Here is a 23,906-nt window from a genome sequence, read left to right as displayed (position 1 = left end):
GTTAGCATATAAGAAAACAATTGACTTTTGTATATTAACCTTGTATCCTGAAATTGTGCTATAGTTCATTAATAGTTCCAGGGGATTTTTGTATATTCTTTAGGGTTTTCTACATACATAATTGTGTCATGTGCAAAAAAAGACAGTTTTATTTCTTCCTTCCCAATGTATATACCTTTTATTTCATTTTCTTGTCTTATTGCAATAGCTTGGAATTCCAGTATGATTTTAATAGTTGTTCCTGATCTTAGAGGCAAAGCACCTAGTGTCTCACCATTAGGTATGATGTTAGCTGCAGGATTTTTGCAGATGTCCTTTGTCAAGTTGAGGAAATTCCCATATATTCCTAGTTTGCTGAGAGTTTTTATCATGAATGAATGTGTGTTGGATTTTGTCAGACGCTTTTTCTACATCTCTTCGATCATATAATTTTTATTCTTTAACCTCTTGATGTGATGAATTACGTCAATTGATTTTTGAATTTTGAACCAGCCTTGCATTACTGGAATAAATCCCACGTGGTCCTGGTCTATAATTATTTTACACCTTGTTGCATTTGATTTGCTAATATTTTGTTGAGAATATTTGCCTCTATGTTCATGAGAGAGATTGGTTGTACTTCTCCTGTATTGTAATATCTTTGTCTGGTTTTGATAACAGGGTCATATTGGCCTCAGAGAATGAGTTAGGAAATATTCCCTCTGCTTCTATTTTCTGGAAGAGAGTGTAGAATTTAGTATCATTTCTTCTTTAAAATGTCAGGTAGAATTCACCAGTGAACCCAACTGGGCCTAGTGCTTTGTTTTTTGGAAGGCTATTAATTATTGATTCAGTTCCTATGTGCTGCTTTCACTGCATCCCACAAATATTAAATTGTATTTTCATTTTCATTTGAAAATACTTTTTAGTTTTTCTTAAGGACTCCTCCTTGACCCATGTGTCATTTAGAAATGTGCTGATTAATCTCCAAGTATTTTGGTGCATTCCAGCTATTTCTGGTTCTTGATTTCTGTGTAATTTAACTGTGGTCTGAGAGCATACTTTGTATGATTCCTATTCTTTTAAATTTTTTCAGATGTATGTCCCAGAATGTGATTGATCTTGGCGATTGTTTTGTGTTAGCTTGAAAATAAGCTGTTGTTGGATGAAGTGTTCTATAGATATTGATTACATCTACTTGCTGATGGGGTGTTCAGTTCAATTATGTCTTCACAAGCATACCTCAGAAATATTGTGGGTTTGGCTACAGACCACTGCAATAAAGTGAATATTGCAATATAGTGAGTCACATGAGTTTTTTGGTTTCCCAATGCATGTAAAAGTTATCTGTACATTATCCTGTAGTCTGTTGAGTGAGCAATAGCATTATATTTTTTAAAATGTACATACCTTAATTTAAAAATATTTTATTGCTAAAAATTGCTAACTATCATCAGGCAATGCAGGGTTGCCATAAACCTTCAGTTTGTAAAAAACACAATATTTGCAAAGCACAGTAAAATGAAGCACAATAAAATGAGGTATACCTGTACTGATTTTCTGCTTCTTGGATCTGTCAATTATTGGTAAAGGAATGGTGAAGTCTCCAACTCTTAATAGTAGACTCATCTATTTATCCTTGCAGTTCTATCAGATTTTGCCTCACGTGTTTTGATGTTCTGTTATACATAATAAGGGTTGATATATATTCTTTCAGAATTGACCTATTTATTATTATGTTATGCCCCTCTATTTTCCTGATAGCTTTCAATGCTCTGAAGTCTCCTTTTTTGGAAATTAATATAGCTACTCCAGCTTACTTTTGATTTTTGTTGGCATGGAATATTTCTTCATACCTTTACTCTGAAAAATGTTTAAATTTTTAAAATTATTTTTTAATTGAAGTATGGTTGATTTACAATATTATATTAGTTTCTGGTGTACAACATAATGATTCAGAAATTTTAAAGTTCTACTCCATTTAAAGTCATTACAAAATAATGGCTATATTTCCCTGTGATGTACAGTATATCCTTGTTGCTTATTTATTTTATACATAGCAGTTTGTATCTCTTAATTCCATACCCCTATATTGCCCCTCCCCCTTTCCTGCTCCCCACTGGTAACCACTAGTTTGTTCTCTATATTAGTGAGTTTGTTTCTGTATTGTTACATACATCCGTTTATTTTATTTTTTAGATTCCACATATAAGTGATAACATAGAGTATTTGTCCTTCTCTGACTTATTTCACTAAGCATAAAACTGTCTAGGTCCATCCATGTTGTTGCAAATGGCAGAATTTCATTCTTTTTTTATGGCTGAGTAATATTCCATTGTGTGTGTGCGTGCGTGTGTGTGTGTGTATCACGTCTTCTTTATTATTTCTTCTTCTGTTGATGGACACTCAGTTTGCTTCCATATCTTGATGGTTGTAAATAATGTTGTTATGAACATTGTGGTAGATGTATCTTTTCGAATTAGTGTTTTTGTTTTCGTTAGGTATATACCCTGCAATGGAATTGCTGGATCATATGGTAGTGGCAGCCTTCGGTCCAGTGTGGAGCTGTGACTTGAGGCAAATGATGCTGGAGTGTTCTCTTGGTTCAGGCTGGTGTGTGCACCTAGGTAGTCACAGGAAACTAGTCAGTGAGAAACACAGTTTCAGTCGGCCCTTTCTGCCTTGCTTTAGGAGCAAGCAAGCATATTCATGTGCTCCTCAGGAGCAGAATCCAGGCTTGCTGCAGCCTTTCTGATAGTCCCACTGGTCCTCTGACCAGCTAAGGGGGCTTGTCTTCCCTTTGTTGAGCTCCAGGGCTGTGGGGCCCAGTATGTGGCTTGAACCACGCACTCCCCAAAGAGAATCCCCACCAGTGTAATCTCCCTTTTCCTCTGAGTCCCCTCCCAGGGGCATCAGTCCTGACCTGATTGCTTCTTTTCCCTATCTACCAAGTTCTGTGTGTGTCTTTCTTATAGCCTTAGTTGTACAGGCGTTTTTATGCTAGTCTCCAGTTAGTTTTCAGTGAGAATTATAGATGTATTTTTGATGTGTTTATGGTGGGATGAACATACTCCTACTGTGCCATCTTGATTCAAGTCTCTTCGTAACTTTACTTTTAATCGATCTTTGTCTTTTATATTTAAAGTGATGTCTTATACATAACGTATAATTAACTCTTATTTTTTATGTGCCCTCACAGTCTCAGCCTTTTAATTGGTGTGTTTAAAGTGATTATTGATATAGTTGGATAGATGTCTACCATGGTTTTTACTGTTTTCTATTCATTGCCTCTGTTCTTTGTTCCTTTTTTTGTCTTCCATTCTTGTTGTGCATTCTCTTTTTTTAAATTGAAAATTGTAATATGATTCCATTTTTTGTCCTTTCTTAGCATATCAATTGTACTTTTTAAAAAAAAACTTTCTTCCAGGTTATCCTAGTGTTTTCAATATGCATTTACAGTTAAGCCATGTCTACTTTCAAATAACATTATTCTACTTCATTGGTAGTACAGGAACTTCATAACAGAGTATTTCCAATTTCTCCCTTGAGTCCCTGATAATATTGCTGTCATTCATTTCACTTTTTCATAATCTCTAATCACCAAATACATTGGTGCAATTATTATTTTGGACAAACTCTTATTTGTAAGATCAGTTAAGAATAAGAAAAATATAAAATTTTATTTTACCTTCATTCATTCCTTCTCTAGTGCTCTTCTTTATGTTGGTACACATTTCTGACCTATATCATCTTCTTTCTTAAGAACTGTAACACTTCTTGGACTCAGAGTCTACTGGCAACCGAATCCTTCAGTTTTTGTGTTTTTTTTGAAATTGTTTAATTTTCCTTCACTTTTGAAGGATAATGTCACTGGATACAGAATTCTAAGTTTGTGATTTTTAAAAATTTCAACCCCTTAAACATTTTACTCTACTCTCCTCTTTTTGCATTTTTTTAAAAAAGAGAAGTCTTATCCTTACTCCTCTTTGAGTAAGGTGTTTTTTTTCTCTTGCTTCTTTCAAGATTTACTCTGTGCCTTTTACTTTCTACACTTTCAATATGCCTGCATGTAGATTTTTTGGTATTTATCCTGCTATTATTCTCTGAGCTTCCTCAATCTGTTGTTTGTATCTGTGTTTAACTTTAGAAGGTTTTCAGTCATCATTACTTTAAATATTTCTTCTGTTTCTCTCCTTCATTTCCTTCTGGCATTCCTAGTATGCATATCTTACACCTTTTATAATTGTCCAACATTTCTTGAATAATCTACTCTATCTTCTTTATTCCGTTTTGTCTGCCTTTCAGTTTTTGAAATTTCTATTGGCATATATTCAGTTCACTGATTCTTTCCTTAGCCTTGCCCAGTCTGTTGGTGAGCCCATTAAAGGCATTCTTTATTTCTGCTAGTGTTTTTGATTGCTATCATTTCCCTTTGATTATTTCTTCAAATTTTCATATGTCTGCTTATATTATCCATCTGTTCTTATGTATTGTCCTCTTTTCCATAACAGCCTTTAGCTGTAATCCCTGGATGTATGATTTCACCATCCACCCTCTCTGCCTTCTTTGAGTCTGATTCTGAGGCTGGTTCTTCAGACTGTGTTTGTTGGTTTGTTTTGCCTTTTTGCATGCCTCGTAATATTTTGTTGAAAGCTGAACATGATGCCCTGGGTAAAAGGAACTGAGGTAAAAAGGCCGTTATTATGAGGTTTTATGCTTGTCTGACTAGGATTTAGGCTGTGCTTAGTTTGCTATAGCTGTTCTTGTCAGAGGCCAAAATTTCCTCTGGTATCTTTGTTTTTTGTCTTCCCTACTGTCTTTGGATTTCTTTAGAGAGATCTTCTTAAATAAGGTTTGATACTGGTTGCAGTGACAGGCTTCTGCTTCTGGGCTTCTGCTCTGGCAAGCTTGTATTCTCCATATTCAACTATCTATCCAATTTTTGAGGCAGTGGTTTTTCCTCTGACTTCAGTGCTCTGTTGATTCTAAGAAGAGTTGTTGATTCTCATCTTAGCTTTTCCTTGTATGAGGATGGGCACAATAGCTTCCAGGCTTCTTGCTTGTTAGGCCAGAAACTGGAAATCTTGCATCAGTCACTTTTTCTATCTTGGCTTCATGTTCCCTATCTGTAAAATAAAGGGGTAAGATCACTGCTTGGTGGCATAATTCTCCTCCAGCCCTAACATTCTGTTGAATCCATAAGCACTGAATTGCATGAATGACTATGCTGTTATGTGACATTTGTTACCCTTCTTCTACAGGCAGACCTCCAGGTGGACAAGGAGAGACACAGTTTCTTCGAGTCATCCCTTGATTATGTTTATCAAATCCAGGAAGTTCAGGAGTCTAAGAAGTTCAATATTGTGGAGCCAGTAAGTTCTATCTGTTGTTGAATGGTCTAAAAATATTTACCAAATCTCAGGTAAATGTGGAGAACTTTGATTATAAAATTGGAGTCTCCAAGAATATGAAGGATAGTCAATGCTTAGTAATGAATGTCAAAGAAGTAGACACACTGGCTTATGTTATTCTTGCTCTCTCACTAATATTCTCTCTCTCACTCTTCCTTTCCCTCCCCCACACTCCTTCCTCCCCCATTTCTCTCTATAGCTATGATTTTTTCTTTATCTTTCTTTTCCTCCTCTCCTTCTTTCCCTTCCTTGATTTCTCTGTCACCTTTCATTTTACCTTGTTCTCCTCCCTTCCTTCCTCTCATACTTTCATAAGGTTTCTGAATGTACTCATCATATCCCAGACACTGTTCTAGGAACTCATGTTCCTTGCATTCAGTGACTTCCCATTCTACTATTTTTACTTCCATCTTTTGAAAATTTTTCTAATTAAATAACCTTAATTTATTATAAAAGATGACGGGCTGTGGTTTGACAACTATGTTGAATTTTAACAACTTTCTTTTTTATTATAAAATAATGTAGAAAACAATGTAAAAAACAGTTGCAGAAAAGCTATAAAAACTTATATGTAGAACAAAAAAAATACAACAAATCTCCCATACAGAGATGATCACTGTTAATATTGTGGCATTTTTCCTCCTAAATTCCCTGTGTATCTGTTATAGTCCTTTCTCTGTTGTGCATGTGTACTTGTAGATGTGTGTACACATATTACACATGAACATGTATATATCTATGTACATGTGTATCTGTGCTCACAGTTGTATATATCTGCATATGTATATGTGCAAACAAGTATTTATTAATTTATCCAATAAGCATTTATTGAGCTTCTGTTATGTTCCAGGCACAGTGCTAAACACTGGGTATCCTATAGTGAAAAAGACAGACTCAGTTTCTGTCTTTATGAAGACTATACTTTCATGGGGTAGACAGAAGGGAAAGAAGGATACACATAAATAAAATAACTATAAGTTGTGATGAGGACTAAAACAAAGAACAAGAACAGACAGCTACTTTAGATCAAGTGGTCAAGGAGCACCTCTGAAAGTGTCATTTAAAATGAGATCTAAAGAAAGAGAAGATGAGGCAATGTGAATAATCGGGAAAGGACATTCCAGGCACAGAAAAACACATGTGTACAGTCCTTAACCCATGCACATATGGTCACCTTATCTTTGATAAAGGAGGCAAGCATATACAGTGGAGAAAAGACAGCCTCTTCAATAAGTGGTGCTGGGAAAACTGGAGAGGTACATGTAAAAGTATGAAATTAGAACACTCCCTAACACCATACACAAAAATAAACTCAAAATGGATTAAAGACCTAAATGTAAGGCCAGACACTATAAAACTCTTAGAGGAAAACATAGGCAGAACACTCTATGACATAAATCACAGCAAGATCCTTTTTGACCCAGCTCCTAGAGAAATGGAAATAAAAACAAAAATAAACAAATGGGACCTAATGAAACTTAAAAGCTTTTGCACAGCAAAGGAAACCATAAACAAGACCAAATGACAACCCTCAGAATGGGAGAAAATATTTGCAAATGAAGCAACTGACAAAGGATTAATCTCCAAAATTTACAAGCAGCTCATGAAGCTCAATAACAAAAAACACAAACAACCCAATCCAAAAATGGGCAGAAGACCTAAATAGACATTTCTCCAAAGAAGATATACAGATTGCCAACAAACACATGAAAGAATGCTCAACATCATTAATCATTAGAGAAATGCAAATCAAAACTACAATGAGATATCATCTCACACCGTTCAGAATGGCCATCATCAAAAAATCTACAAACAATAAATGCTGGAGAGGGTGTGGAGAAAAGGGAACACTCTTGCACTGTTGATGGGAATGTAAATTGATACAGCCACTATGGAGAACAGTATGGCGATTCCTTAAAAAACTAACAATAGAACTACCATACGACCCAGCAATCCCACTACTGGGCATATACCCTGAGCAAACCATAATTCAAAAAGAGTCATGTACCAAAATGTTCATTGCAGCTCTATTTACAATAGCCAGGACATGAAAGCAACCTAAGTGTCCATCATCGGATGAATGGATAAAGAAGATGTGGCACATATATACAATGGAATATTACTCAGCCATTAAAAGAAACGAAATTGAGTTTTTTGTAGCGAGGTGGATGGAGTTACAGTCTGTCATACAGATTGAAGTAAGTCAGAAAGAGAAAAAAAATACTGTATGCTAACACATATATATGGAATCTAAGGGAAAAAAAAAAGGTCATGAAGAACCTAGTGGCAAGATGGGAATGACGACACAGACCTACTAGAGAATGGACTTGAGGATATGGGGAGGGGGAAGGGTAAGATGTGACAAAGTGAGAGAGTGGCATGGACATATATACACTACCAAACGTAAAATAGATAGCTAGTGGGAAGCAACCGCATAGCACAGAGAGATCAGCTCTGTGCTTCGTGACCACCTAGAGGGGTGGGATAGGGAGGGTGGGAGGGAGGGAGATGCAAGAGGGAAGAGATATGGGAACATATGTATATGTATAACTGATTCACTTTGTTATAAAGCAGAAACTAACACACCATTGTAAAGCAATTATACTCCAATAAAGATGTTAAAAAGAAAAGAAAAGAAAAGAATGATGTGCTCAAGGAATGAAAAGTTTAGTGCCTTTAGATACTGGTGAGAGAAAAGGAGAGTGGCAGGAAATAATATCTGACAGGAAGGCATAGGATCTGTAAGCATGGTGAAGGGGTTAGATTTTAGTCTAAGTATAGTAGAAAAATCACTGACGGGTATTAAATAGGATATGACGTGCTGATTTTGTTGTGTGGAGAAGGGCTTGGAAGGAGGCAACAGTGGGAGTGAGGAAACCAGTTAGGAGGCTACTGCAGTGGTCTAGGCAAGCAAAGATGTTGCTTTGGGTTCGGATGGTGGTAGTAGAAACAGAAAAGAATGATTGGATTAGAGATATATTTTAGAAGCAAAACTGACAGGAATTACTGATTGATTAGGTTGAGATGTGAGTGAAAGAAATCAGAATTCTTTACTTTCTGGCTTGATTGAGTGAGTGGGTGGTGGTGTCATTTCCTGAGATGGGAAAGCTTGGAGAGAAACAGGAAGAATGTCTATATAACTGTGTGTGTGGTACACACACTCATATGCATCTATATATATGTGTACATATATATGTACATATATATAACTATATATGTATATATACATATACACGTGTATAGTACATAAGTGTGTACATAGTTTTTATATGTTTATGTATATATACATATATATAGTTTGTGTTTATGTACATATATACACACATATTTATGTGTTTGTATGTATATATGTGTGTGCATATTTATATGTACTCACCTGTTTACTTTCTAAAAAGAACAGGGCAGTTTTTACTACTTCCTATTACACTTTACTATTGCCAGCATTGAGCATTGCTTTTAAAATGTTTGTATTTGATAGATGAAAATTGTATTTTCTTTTGTTTTTATTTGTGTATATTTGATTTTTATTGGGGTTGAACATTTTAAACATTAAAAATATATTTTATTGATCATTTCTATGTCTTCTTCTGCAATGTCCCAACCCCTCCCTGAAACATTTCTAACTTGAAAATTGGTTTTAAAAAAAAAAAGATCCTTGGATCTTTTAGCATTATGGCAGTCTTCATTATGGTCATTTAGCCATTTAAATTTTTTGAGTACCTATTCTGTGCCATTCCTGAGGATATAAAGACACAGTCTATCCCACATTATGTCCATACTGTCCACATTATGAATGGTTTTATATGCTATCTGAAAAGGGTATTGATGAATACATTTGGTAATAGTTCTTATTTTGTAGATCTGAGTCCAGTGTTAATGTTTAACCTAATAAAAGAATAGCTATGTGTAGACCTGTTTGTGTTTGTGTTACTGCTTTTAACACTATACTCCACTGTGTCGAGTTTCTTTTTATGCATCTATTTCCTTTATTTGATTAATGAGAAGGTGCTGGTGATAAAGTTATTTTTATACATTTTCCCTAGGTCTTGGCCTTTCTTCATAGCCTCTTCATTTCCAACAGCTTGACCGTGGAGCTCACACAGGATTTCCTCCCATATAAACAGCAACTCCAGCTCAGTTTACAGAATGTGAGTTTACATGTGGGTTTCTTCACCTGTCTCTGCATTCCAATTGGATTTCAGCTCCAATATCTTGACCTTGGAGTTCTAGGTTATTACATCCCAGATAATTTGTCAGGACAGACTGGTATGGATCACAAATGTTTTAGTGTACTAGATTGTTCTTCCTCTTCCAGTTTCAGCTCTTCCCTGTGTTTGAGGCTGACTGTTGTTCAAACCCACCCTTCTACCCAGTGACGTGTCTATCTATCCAATATTTATTAAATGTTGCTAATTTGCTATATCTCTCCCAGATCAGAACCCACCTATGGGCTTTTTAAAACACAGGTCTTATGCTACTTCCCTGCTAGTTAGTCAGGACACTCTCTTTGTAGGTTTTATTACCACAAATGCCCATTTTCCCCTCTTTTCCTTTTCTCACTACTTTTCTCATTACATTACTAGAGTTGAATAAATTATTTTTAAAGGTTGTCTCCACCTTCTTTCCCATGCTGTTTCTTATAGATGGGCATAGGCACACCCTTCCCTTCCTTGTCACACATATTATTTTTCTCATTTACTTATTTAACCCACATTTAACAAATACTTAGGGATATAATGAACATATACTCTGTGCTGGGCATTGTAAAATGCACTGGACATACCATAATGAGGCATGTTAGTTTTTGCCTTCAAGGAATATACAGTCTCTTGGAGCCGAGAGATATAAACAGAGATATATCATGATTACTTATGAAAAGTGCTAAAATACAGTTAAGACCAAAAAAGTTAAAGAAGCACAGAGAGTGGAACAATTGACTGTCTGGTACAGTAAAAGAAGGCATCACTGAGGTAGTGACTTTGGACTTGTTACATTGCATAAAATTTATAGTTGTATTTTTAGATGAAAATACTTGGTAAGTTGCAGTGGAAATAAACTTTACTTGGTTGTTTAGGAGAATCCTGATTTACAGGTATTGTTTTTATTGTTGTTTTTCTTTCTGGGTACTCTCTTTCACCAGAATGTGAGAGCCCCTGTCTTCTGCTGATTTACAAAATATTGCTATAACCAGGAATATTTCGTTGTGTACTTTTAAATATATTACTTCTTAACATTAGCTTTTGCTATTCATGAGCATGAAAACATAGGTTTTCTGTTAACCTATGTTCAAAGAGAGCACCCTGTCATATCCTTTATTCTAATGGCCTCGATTTGATTCAGAGTCAAGTAGGCAGTAGCTTTACTTGAGGCAGAATGTAGAAGTTGCCGTGATAATATTATCTTTGGGAACCTTCTTTATAGCCTCCCTTTTTGTAAGGCAGGGGTCAGTCTGATGCTCTGAATTCTTAGAGCCTTTATTTATTGGAGGCTTTTGTGATTTCCATTAGAAAATGTCTCCCAGATGTGGTTTTATGGGTACATTGGTATTTATGTTTCCCTCTCCCTTTTAGACTTTAGTACTGTTAAACTCCACTAAACTGTTTTCTAATTACTATGCCATTCAACATTTGTTTTTTTACTATGTTGTAGCACATGGTGAAAGCCAAGAAAACTCTGCACTGGGTCTCTGACCAGTGAATGCTTATTCATGATGATGGTGATGATGATAATGATTATGATGATAATGTCTTGACAGACAAGAAATCATTTCTCCAGTACCCGAGAAGAGATGGAAGAACTTAAGAAAAGGATGAAGGAAGCTCCGCAGACATGCAAACTTCCAGGACAGCCAACCATCGAAGGCTATCTCTATACACAAGAGAAATGTGTGTGGGAATACAGGGATAGCTACTCGGTTTCAGTAGGCTGACACCAGCTGCCACTTGGCTTCTCCAAACTCCAGGCACCCATATAGTTCATAGACCCCTGCCAGCTATACCTATTTGGAGAGTAGTGTGGGAATAGAGAAAATGAAAAGGAGGGAGAAATTGGAGGAGGAGGTTAAGGATTTGTCTTACAAAGGCTGTGGGATGATAAGACCTAAGGTTTTCTCTGAGATTCAAAATGGGGATTGTTAATTGCTTAATCCTTTCAATGACTCTTTGGGGCTAAAAGGGAGGTAGGGGAAAGGAGACATAAAATAATACTTATTATACCTACTATGTTCCAGGCATGGTGTTATGTGCTTTAAATATACTACTTCATGTAATCTTTGAAACCACCTTATCATACCCATTTTACACATGAAGCCACTGAGGCTTAGAGAGATCACTAGTTGAAAGTCACCCAACTATCATGTAGCAGGGCTAAGTGTAAACTCAGGTTTGTGAAATGCCAAAACCTATGCTCCTACAACTATACCCTATATCTTCCACTGCCTTAGGATCATAAACTTGCCCTTAAAGCACTACACAACCATTGCGATTTCAGTGAGCAACACAGTTGTTCATTGCCAACCAAGGAAAATGGGTTAACTTATCTGGTCACTGAATATTGCAGAGGGGTCAAGCTTTTCTACCTCCTAAATAACATTATGTAAACCTGTATGTGCTATTTGATTTTCCTTTTGAACTATGACCCAATGTCCCCAAAGCCTGTGATTTCATTCCCTGACCAGAATTATTCTACCTGGTGAGTAGGCAGATGAGACTACCCAGAGGTTACCAGTGGCAAAACCCACTGAAATCCACAAAACATGGTATTTCAGCAGTGATATTATCATGCTTTTCATCCCTTAGAGCAACTCACTTTGATGGTTTTCAAAGATGTGTTCTTCTATTTGTCAGGTTCATCTCTTCAACTCTCCATTGCAGGAACTCTCAGTCTCAGTGGTATTGACATTTCAGGCTGGCTAATTCTTTGTTTCGAGCGGTTATCCCATGCATTATAGGGTGTTTAGAAGCATCTATAGCCTCTCCCCACTTTATTCTAATAGCACTTCCCAGGTGTGATAACCTAAAATGTCTCTAGGCATTGCCAAATGTCCCCTGAGAGGCAAAATTGCCCCTACTTGAGAACCACTGCTATATTATAAGAGAGGCACAGAGTAATGAGTATGTAATCTTGGCTCTAATATTAACTAACTATGTGATCCTTCTATGCCCTAGTTTTCTAATTTGTTAAATGGATATGACCTTCCTGCTCAGTTGAATGTACGCTTACTAAGAATCCTTTTTGCCAGACAATATGCAATGCACTGGGGGTACAAAAAATGGATCAAACTTGGTTTTTGCCCTCAAGAAGTTCACAGTCTGATTAAGACACAAGTATATCAAGAACTATAATGAAATGTGTTGAGCACTGCATTTGGGGCATATATCTAAGGGCTTCACTGAGGAAGTGATATATGAACTGAAACTTGAATTATGACTGGGAGTTTGACAGGTAAAGAAAATGGCAAAGAAAATTCCAGGTGTATACCACTGCATGAATAAAGGCACAGAGGTGTGTGAGGTTATAGTTTGTTTGTAGGGTCTTAGTTTTCCAAGGACAGTCCTGGTTTATACTTGTTGTCCTGATATAATTAGTGATAGTGCCCTATCCACTCTTAAATATGTCTTGAACTTGGTCTATATATTATATTGCCACCTATTTTTTTGGTAACTGAATATAATTCCATGAGACGAGCATAGAGGTGAGGGTGGCAAAAGACAAAGTTGGAAACGTAAATACGATCACATTATAAAAGGCTTTGTGAGCCAACCTAAGGAGTTTGGAGAGAGTGGGAAAGCCATGGGTGGTTTATAATAAAAAGAATGATATAAATAAACCTATAATCTAAAAAAGTATTTCTCTAGCAAAAGAGTAGAGAATGGGCTAGAAAGGAGTGACCACAGATGAGGGAAACCAAAGAGAAGGCCACTGAAAGAATTAATTGGAGAAATAGTGAATTTTTATTTTGTTTGAAATAGCTCATAAAACATGTTTTTTAAAAGTCAGAAATAGGGTCCTGAATGAATTCAGTTCTAAAAGGGGTGAAAGGAGAGACATGTAGGGGATAGAAGGGCAGGTTACAGGGAAGGAGGAGCAGAAGATTACAGATGTTTCCAGATCATACAATAGGATATATAATGGGAGCATTCACAGGGAACATGGCAAGGAGAGTGGTTTGGAGCAAGCCAGAGCAGATGTGGAAAGCAGTTGATGATGATTAGGCTATCCATCTGTGTAGTGGGCAGGTGGTACTGCACGGCTAGAGCTCAGGGGAAAGGTAGCACTAGATCTGGATCATGACCATGAAGAAGAATCTGTACACAGCTTCTGTCTTAGGGGTGGACTGACCATGCAGCCAAAATACTTATTCTATCAGCTCACTGTTGCCTGTCTTTGTAGGGGCTTTGGGAATATCCTGGGTGAAATACTACTGCCAATATGAGAAAGAGACCAAAACGCTCACCATGACACCTATGGAGCAGAAGCCAGGTGCTAAGCAGCAGGTCAGTTCTTTTATGGGCCACATTTTTTTGAAATGCATCTGTGACTGCATCTCAGAAAAGAGTATATGTTGACTTCGTGTCAAAGAATCAAGTCCACCACTGTCGTGTGAAGCCATGACTTCATATGTTCTCCGTGGCCTAAGTTTGCATTGGGCCAGATACTACTCATTTGAGTGAAAAATCTCTGTTAATGATTCCAGGCCTTCTGAAAGTGCCTGTACTTTAGATCATTATTACAAGAGTCTATCACATTGTACAAAGAAAATTTGCAAAAAAATATGGATAAATTGGAGGAGAGTATTACTTGCTTTTAAGAAGGCTCTACTATAGGATTCCTTTAAATAGTTAAGAGTTTAAAATACAAAACATTTTCCGAAATTCCATTTTTAAAGGGGTATTCTGGTGCCTAAAGTTGGAATAATCTATACCCCACATTGTATGTAATGCTCAAATATCTTTAAGCAGTTAATGCCTCTTCTTCTGCCCTCCAAACTTTCCCCTACTCCCCAAAATGGCAAGATGAGTTTAACACACTGAGAAGATAGTTCACTTACCTGGAGGAACCTGATCTTATATATATATGTTATATTATGTTATACATTATATATTATTTTTTATGTATGACCACCCAGCTAAAAAAATTATTCTGTTATCACACTTTTGCCTATCTTTGTAGGGGCTTTGGGAACACATGCACACACACACACACACACACACACACATGTACACACACCTGAAGGTTTCTTAAGATAAAAGCTGATAGACTGACTGTTCATATTCTAAAAGTAGTTCAGTGTGTCCCTTTAACTGTCTCTCAGACAGGGTCTTAGGGCATAATTTTTAAGGATTTCCCTTATTTACAAATTGTTTATAAAGTGAAAAAAAGGTTTACTTGTTAGCATTGAAAGTTGTGGTGCATGAAGACCCAATTTCGATAGGCAGAAATTTGGAGACTTTTGGGGCCATTTTTTCTCCATTGCTGGTGCTTTCCATGGAAGATCTCTCTTATGTGGCTTGTTCATAGGAAATTAGTGATGATTGAGATTTGGTGGCAGTTGAAAAACTGCTTTTCTTTTTTGTCATTAACCACAAGTTTTGCCACTCTGCTTTGAATGTGGATTAGACATGGGATGCACCGCTAACAGAGCATACCAAATTGGGTCTCCACAACCCTCATCCATGTTTCTATGTGGGCCAGTTATTCATCCATGAATCCAAAACTCTCCTTAGTTTCCAGTCTGCCAATTGCCAAAGAACCTTTCAATGTGGTTCCAATAAATTGTGCTGTAGCACAGAATTTGTCCCATTTCTGTCAGAACTTAGCTTATGTATCTGACTGGCAAGTGCTTTTAAGTAACACTGTCCTGTAGTCTCTTTCTTTTCTTTTTCTACACACATTACTTTCCGAACTTTGGACTTCAAAGTTCCTTTCTTAGGCAGGTCCTACTGCAAAGCTGAGGCCAGAGGCAGCAGATACCACTTTCATAGCTTCTTAGCAGATGAGAGCAAGCCCTTCTTTTAGTTATTCTTTCCCCCTGCCCTTTTAATTGAGTGGCTACTTGCAAAACTGCAGTAAGTGTCAGCCTAAGCAATTTAAATATGGGACTCTTTATGGAATGGAAAGAGGAACTTGGTTGTCCATTTACAGCAAAGGGGAGGTGGAAGTAGTTACTTTAATTTCCTTAAACTGAATTGGAAATGGTTTCTTCTTATCATTTCTCTCAGTTCCTTTTACTAGTTTGTGTTTTATAAAGGTAAATAATACAAATAAGTGAGACTATAATAATGATAACACCATAAAAGCCACTATTTATTCAGTGTTTGCTGTGCACCAGGCTCTGAGCTAGACATTTGCTGTCATGTGCCTCATTTACTTTCCCAGCAGCACTGTGGAGTATCATTAGCCCAATTTGGAGATGGAAGAATTAGCTCTCTTTCTGACTGTGGTACTTACCAGTGTACTCTAGTAGTTCAGCCTATCAACTTCCATTTGGGTTGTACTGCTTACTTTACAGAGCACAATCCCAAATACTATTTTATAAGATTCTCATCCCTTCCCTTTCAGGTAGTTGTAAGAGGCAAGAGAGCTACATTTTGAATCACAATAACTAGTTTTACCTATTTATTCATTTACTTATTCATTCATTCATTCATTCTTCATATCAAATATTTTTCCGTTCCAGTTATACTGAGATATAACTGACATACAGCACTGTATAAGTTTAAGGTGTACAGCATAATGATCTGACTTACATACAATATGAAAGTATTATCACAATAAGTTTAGTGAACACCCATTGTCTTATACAGGTACAAAATTAAAGAAAAAATTTTTTTCTTGTGATGAGTACTCTTAGGATTTACTCTCTTAACAATTTTCATATATAACATACAGAAGTGTTAATTATATTAATCATGTTATACATAACATCCCTAGTATTTATTTATCTTATAACGGGAAATTAGTACCTTTAGATGCCTTTGTCCAATTCCCTATTCCCCCAGCTTCCACCTCTGGTAAGCACAAATCCGATCTCTTTTTTCTATGAGTTACTTTGTTTGTTTTTCAAGTATAATTGACCTGTAACACTATGTTAGTTCCTGATGAACAACATAGTGATTTGGGATTTCTATGTATTATAAAAGGATCGCCGTGATAAGTCTAGTTATGATCTGTCACCATATAAAGATAGTACATAATTATTGATTATATTCTTCACACTGTACATTTCATATCCGTGATTCATTTATTTTGTAACTGGAAATTTATACCTCTTAATCTTTCTCACCTATTTTTCACATCCCGCCCCCCTTCCCCTCTGGCAACCACCTGTTTGTTCTCTGTACCTATGACTCTATTTCTGTTTCATTATGTTGGTTCATTTGTTTTGTTTTTTAGATTTAACATATAAGTGAAATCATATGGCATTTGTCTTTCTCTGTCTGACTTGTTTCACTTAGCATAATACTCTTGAGGTCCATCCATGTTGACGCAAATGGCAAGATTTCATTCCCTTGTATGGCTGAGTAATATTCCATGGTTTTTATATACCACATGTTTTTTAATCCATTTATCTACTGGTGTGCACTTAGATTGCTTCCATATCTTGGCTATTGTAAGTAATGCTGAACATAGGGGTGCATATATCTTTTCTAATTGGTGTGTTTGTTTTCTTCCGACAAATACCCAGGAGTGGAATTGCTGGATCATATGGAAGCTCTATGTTTAAATTTTTGAGGAATCTCCATACTGCTTCCCACAGTCGCTGCACCAATTTACATTCCCACCAAGAGTGTACTAGGGTTTCCTTTTCTCTACATCCACACCAATATTTGTTATTTGTGGTCTTTTTGATGATAGCCATTCAGTCAGATGTGAGGTGACATCTCATTGTGGTTTTGATTTGCATTTCCCCAATGATTAGTGATGCTAAGCATCTTTTAATGTTCCTGTTGGCCATTTGTTTGTCTTCTTTCAAAAAATTCAGGCCCTCTGTCTATTCTTTAAATTGTTTTTTTTTAATTTTGAATTTTATGAGTTCTCTGTATATTTTGGATATTAACCCTTTATCAGATATATCATTTACAAATATTGTCTCCCATTCAGTAGGTGGCCTTTTCATTTTGTTTATAGTTTCCTTTGCTGTGCAAAAGCTTTTTAGGTTGAGGAAGTCCCATTTGTTTATTTTTGCTGTTGTTGCCATTGCCTGAGAAGACAGATCCAATAAAATATTGCTAAGCCTGATGTCACAGAGAACTACCTATGTTTTCTTCTAGGAGTTTTATGCTTTCAAATCCTACACTTAAGTCTTTAATTCATTGTGAGTTTATTTTTGTATATGATGTGAGAAACTAGTCCAGTTTGATTCTTTTGCATGTAGCTGTCTAGTTTCCCAACATCATTTATTGAAGAGACTGTCTTTTCCCCATTGTATATTCTTGCATCCTTTGTCATAGATTAATGGACTACATAAGTGTGGGTTCATTATTGGTCTCTCTGTTCTGTTGCATTGATTTATGTGTCTGTTTTTGTGCCAGAACCATAATGTTTTGATTACTGTATCTTTGTAGTATAGTTTGAAATCAGGGAGCATGTTAACTTTGGCTTTGTTCATCCTTCTCAAGATTGTTTTGGCTACTCAGGGTGTATGCATTTACATACAGATATTAGAATTACTTGTTCTAGTTCTGTGAAAAATGCCATTGCTAGTTTTCTAGTGATTACATAGAATCTGTAGATTACCTTGGGTAGTACGGTCATTTTAACAATATTAATTCTTCTAATCCACAAGCATGGAGTATCTTTCCATTTGTTTGTATCATCTTCAGTTTCTTTCATTAGCATCTTATAGCTTCTGAGTACAGGCATTTTACCTCCTTAGATTATTCCTAGGTATTTTATTTTTTATGTGATTATAAATGGGATTATTTTATTAATTTCTCTTTCTGATAGTTTGTTGTCAGTGTGTACAAATGCCACAGATTTCTGTATATTAATTTTGTATCCTGCAACTTTACTGAATTCTTCAATGAGTTCTAATAGTTTTTTGGTAGCATCTTTAGGATTTTGTATATGTGGTATCATGTCATCTGCAAACATTGACACTTTTACATCTCCCTTTCCAATTAGGATTTGGTTTATTTTTTTTTTTCTTGTCTGATTGCTGTGGCCTGCAATGCCAATACTATGTTCATTAAAACTGGTAAGAGTGGGTATCCTTGTTTTGTTTCTGGTCATAGAGGAAATGCTTTCAGCTTTGCACCATTGACTATGATGTTAGCTGTGGGCTCATCATATTTGGCCTTTATTATGTTGAGGCATGTTCCCTGTATATCAATTTTGTTAAGAATTTTTTTATCATAATGGATGTTGCATTTTGTCAAAAGCTCTTTCTGCATCTCTTGAGATGATCATATGATTTTTTAGTCTTCAGTTTATTAAGTGGTGTATCACATTGATTTGTGGATATTGAACCATCCTTGCATCCCTGGGATAAATCCCAGTTGATTATGGTGTATGATCCTTTTAATGTACTGTTGAATTGGCTTTGCTAAAGTTTTGTTGAGGATTTTTTTCATGTATGTTCATCAGTGATATTGGCCTGTAATTTTCTGTTTTTGTGGTGTCTTTGTCTCATTTTGATATCAATGTGATGCAGGCCTTAGAGAATGAATTCAGAAGTGTATTGCCACTGTAATTTTTTGAAATAGTTTGAGAGGAATAGGTGTTAGTCTTCTTTAAATGTTTGGTAGAATTCACCTGTGAAGCCATCTGGTTCTGTACTTTTGTGTGTTGGGAGTATTTCTTTTAATTACTCATTCAGTTTCATTACTGATAATTGGTCTGTTTGTATTTTCTATTTCTTCTTGATTCAGTTTTGGAAGATTGTACATTTATTTCTAGGAATTTCTCTTAAGTTGTCCATTTTATTGGTGTTTGATTGATCATAGTAATTGCTTACGATCTTTGGTATTTCTGTGGGGTTGGTTGTAACTTCTTTTTTATTTCTGATTTTATTGATTTGGGCCCTCTCTCTTTTTTCTCGATGACTCTGGGTAAAGATCTATCAATTTTGTTTATGTTTTCAACCAGCTCTTAGTTTAATCTATCTTTTCTATTTTTTGGTTTTTAGTCTCTATTTCATTTATTTCTGCTCTGATCTTATGATTTCTTTTCTTGTAGTGACACTGGCTTTTGTTTGTTCTTCTTCTAGTTACTTTATGTGTAAGGTTACGTTGTTTATTTGAGATTTTTCTTGTTTCCTGAGGTAAGCTTGTATTGGTGTAACATTCACTTTTAGAATTGCTTTTGTTGCATTCCACAAATTTTGGATTGTTTTGTTTTCATTTTCATTTGTCTCCAGGTATTTTTGATTTCCTCTTTGATTTTTTCAGTGATCCTTTGGTTGTTTGGTAACACATTGTTTATCCTCTACATGTTTATGGGGTTTTTTGCAGTTTTTTTCTTGTAGTTGATTTCTAGTCATAGTGTTGTGGTTAGAAAAGATACTTGATATGATTTCTATCTCCTTAAATTTACTGACACTTGTTTTGCGTCCTAGTTTGTGATCTGTCCTGGAGAGTGTTATGTGCACTTGAAAAGAATGTATATTCTGCAGCTAGCTTTTGAATAGAATGTCTTATATATAAAAAGAGGCTCCTCTTTTGGTGGGGCCTACTATTATGGGCACACTGGTGGGCACCCCCCCGTGGTTGGTTGCCAGGCCCTGCCTACTGCTGAAGCTACCACCTGCTGGTGGGCTGGTCTGAGTTCCATTGCAGTTGGCTGTGGGGCCCAGGGAGTCCTGGAACTGGTTATTGCCCCATGGTAGTTTAGGCTGTGTCCTGGTCCTTACCCACTGGTGGGCTTGGCCAAGTCACTGGTTGGCTTCTTGTGAAGCCCAAAGGAAGGGTCCCAGAGCAGGTGTCAAGCTGCTGCTGGGTCAAGCTGGGGTCTGGGGGCTGGTTTCAGCCTGCTGTTTGGTGGGGCTGGATCCTGGGTAAGCTGGTTGTGGGGCACAGTATGTCTCAAAGCTAGTTTCAGCACACTGCTGGGCAGTGTTGGAGCCCAGTGTATCCTGGGGCTGTTGCCTGCCTGCTACAGGGTAAGGCCAGTTCCTGGAGCTTTTTCCCACTTACTGGTGAGCAGGGCTGAGCCCTGTGCTTTCTGTTAGATGACACTGGGTCCTGGAGTGGCTGGGTAGTCCAAGGGGACCTATTGCTGCTGCTAGCCTGCTGGTGGATGGGGCTGTATCCCTCTGTGGCTGGCTGCTTGGCCTAGCATGTCCTAGGACTTTTGCCAACTAGCTGGTGGGTGGGGCCAGGTCTGACATTAATAAGCTACAAGGGGGACTCCAAAATGGTGCTTTCCAGCACCTGTTTCCTCATGGTAGAATTAGCTCCTCAAAATGGCTTCCACCAGTGTCTATGTCCCTAGGGTGAGTTCCAGTTGTCTCCTGTCTCTCTGGGTGGGTCTCTAATACCAGCAGGTTGATTTGACCCAGGTGCCTTTCAAATTACTGCTTTTGTCCTAGTTCTCAGAGCATGTGAGATTTTGTGTGCACCCTTTAAAAATAGAGTGTCTATTTCCTACAGCCCTCTGGCCCTCCTGAAAGGAAGCCCTGGCTTTCAAAGCCAGATGTTCTGAGGCCTTGTCTTCCCGGGTCAGGACCCCTTGACTAGGAATCGCATATGGGGGTCAGTTTATCCCTTGCCCCTTAGGGATAAACTCTGCAATTGTAATTATCTTCCTGTTTGTGGATCATGTACCCAGGGTTGTGCGCCTTGACTATACCATGCCTGTGCCCCTCCTACCTGTCTAGTTGTGGTTCCTTCCTTATACCTTTAGCTGTAGAGGATCTTTTCTGCTAGCCTTCAGGTGATTCTCATTATTGATCATCACTCCATAAATAGTTGTAATATTGGTGTGCCCATGGGAGGAAGTGAGCTAAGGGTCGTCCTACTCCACCTCTTGGACACTCTTGTCTCAAGAACTAGTCTTAAATCCTAGTTCTGTGGCCTAGTAAACTGTGATCTTGAGTAAATTACTTAATGTTGCTCAGTATCATTTTTCTCAGAAAAAAATGGCAAGGATGATAATATAGTTTATATTTATTGAGCACTAACTCTTTACTAGGTACTAGAGATATAAAGATAAATAAGACACTGCCCACATCCTTGAGGAGATCTGTCAAGTGGGGAAATCAGACATGAAAAAAAGAAACTTTAATACAATGCAGAAAACACATAGCAGACAGTATATTGTATTTGGGAAGGATTTTTGAGGAAATGAAAGCTGAACTACAAGTTGCAGAACAAGTTAAGAGTTTAGCCAGTCAAAGAATATGGATAAAGTCACTTTGGGTGGAGGAAACAGTATATGCAAAGTTGGAGTTATGAAAGAGCATGATACATGTGTGAAATAAGAGTACTTTTGCACTGATGGGACATAAACTAGATGACGGTAGCTGGAGGTGAACCTGAAGTGGTGTTGTCCCCCAAGCTTTGACATCACCTCACCAAATCTGAAGGAGTTGAGAGTTTAAAGAGGGAGGGTGAGTACATGATACTGTTAATTACTCTCATCTTGCAAGGCTAACAATGCTTGATATCCTAAGTGTTGGGGTTGGGAAGGCAGATTGAAAGGTGAATATAGAGTTTTGTTTCTATAGTGCAGGAACAGGTAAAAGGATAGACCTGCAAAGGTCTTGAGTGTGACAATGAGAGGGAAGTACTGGATGATCAGCTGTATGGACCAGTTTGGATGGTATAGTGCTTAGGCACAAACCTGGCACTTGGGCAGTATTTCTGAATTCGAGACAGCAAGGAGGATAGTATTATTCCTATTTAATAGGTTGTGAAGTTTATATTCAGAGAGGAAGAATATTTACCCTGGGCCACATAGCTAGTAAATGGCATAACTGAGACAAGACCCAAGGTTTTAAACTTCTTAGTTTATTACTATTTCTGCTATACTGACTTGGGTGACTTTGGGTAAGCCATTTTACCTCTCTGAGGTTCACTTCCCTCTGAGTGTTGTTATGAAGAAAAGTGGTTTAAAAATACCTAGCATAATATGTGGAACATAGTAGGTGATCAATAAACATTACTTCTCTTTCCTATACCCCACTGTCTCTGTTGAGATAATAGAGGGGAACTGAACTATGTTGGGATTTGGAGAATTTTAATCTGTGGACACAGTGGATTTCTATGGCCTTGTTACGTGCCCACAAGACAGGTGGGCCACACTATCCTGCACATATGAAATACCAAATGCCACCTTGACCATTACACAAATATGCCTATTTTCCCTACTCCTGCCCTATCTTTGGAGATATTGCTTTTGTAATTCCCATCATCTTAAAGACTCTGGAAGTGGGGAACCAAAAATGTTTTTCTTCCCCTCTTCTATCTGCCACTGTAATGGAAGGAAGATTGCAGAAAGCCACTTACCCATTGCAACCTCCCTACCTAGAAGCCTCACGAAATTTTATTTTGTACACTTAATGGCATTTGGGCAGCCCATTTCTCCTAAATTCCCCTTTACATGTTGTATAATGAGTTTCCTATTTAATATATCATGCTTGGAAAAGAGCAATGTCTTATCCTGAGCATTTTCTCCTGAACTCAGCCATTGATTTTTGGAGCAGAGAGAAACCATCTGCCACCTTGCTGCAACTACCATTTGAGGGGACAAGGTTCTCAGTGAGGCTAAACATTGTTCCCGCTGCCCTGAGAGATGCCTTCCAAGTGACACTGAGGATGCTGCGGTAGGCAGAAGAAGCTTCTATGTATTTTTTTTCAAGCTGGCTATTAATCCTTTTCTTATATCAGGGACCCTTGGACTTAACCCTGAAGTACTGCGTGAGAAGGAAGACGGAGTCTATCGACAAGAGATTCTGTTTTGATATAGAAACTAATGAAAGGTAAGCTGTGCTGATATGAATTGACAATGTCCCCATGTGCCAGATGCTGAGCCTGGGTAGGTATTTTATTTTCCTCTGTCATCTCCTGTTGATAAAAATGAGCAAAATTATTCATGACATCATCGTCTTGGCTCTTCTGACTGCCCTTTCAGGGATCCCTGTTAGAGCTGGCCCAGAGCTAGTTCTCTCTATTCAAGGTTCAGTCAGCTTTGCCTCACTTGCTTTAGGCAGAACAAGTTACTCCTATGATTTAATTTGCTATTATATATGCAAAAGGTCAACATTTGGTGATGCTACAAAAGGACAGGGTAACAAAACTCATTCTTTTTTATTTCCTAATATACAAGAACAAATGAATTGGAACACATATTTAAGGGGAGGTAGATTGGATGGAGGGTGGTAGTGGTATTAGGGATTCTTTTTTCCCCATTTGGTACAAACATGCTACAGATTTTCCTACTTTGCAGATATTTATGTAAAGTGGAAATAGTTTGGTTATCAACTTTCTGATTTCAGCAAAAGCTTGCAAACTTTGGACTTTGTTGCATTTGTTTCTCTCCAGTGCCCTCTTTTTGTTTTTTCAACCTGGGCAATTT

At 37.2% G+C, this 23,906-nt stretch overlaps 1 protein-coding gene across 4 annotated transcripts in view; it reads left to right on the top strand.

The window, feature by feature from the left end:
- The window catches only part of OPHN1 (oligophrenin 1), a 599,884-nt gene that overhangs the window by 324,820 nt on the left and 251,158 nt on the right, over positions 1–23,906 (top strand). For all 4 annotated transcript variants that reach the window (XM_059910821.1, XM_059910818.1, XM_059910820.1 and 1 more), the window contains 5 exons: positions 5,241–5,351; positions 9,434–9,538; positions 11,146–11,275; positions 13,782–13,885; positions 23,219–23,310. In XM_059910821.1, the coding sequence (XP_059766804.1) occupies positions 5,241–5,351; positions 9,434–9,538; positions 11,146–11,275; positions 13,782–13,885; positions 23,219–23,310 (542 nt within the window). The remainder of the gene's footprint in view (positions 1–5,240; positions 5,352–9,433; positions 9,539–11,145; positions 11,276–13,781; positions 13,886–23,218; positions 23,311–23,906) is intronic.

The sequence above is a fragment of the Balaenoptera ricei genome, chromosome X (assembly GCF_028023285.1).
Source record: "Balaenoptera ricei isolate mBalRic1 chromosome X, mBalRic1.hap2, whole genome shotgun sequence".
Taxonomy (NCBI): Eukaryota; Metazoa; Chordata; class Mammalia; order Artiodactyla; family Balaenopteridae; genus Balaenoptera; species Balaenoptera ricei.
This window is presented reverse-complemented; position numbering and strand designations above follow the sequence as displayed.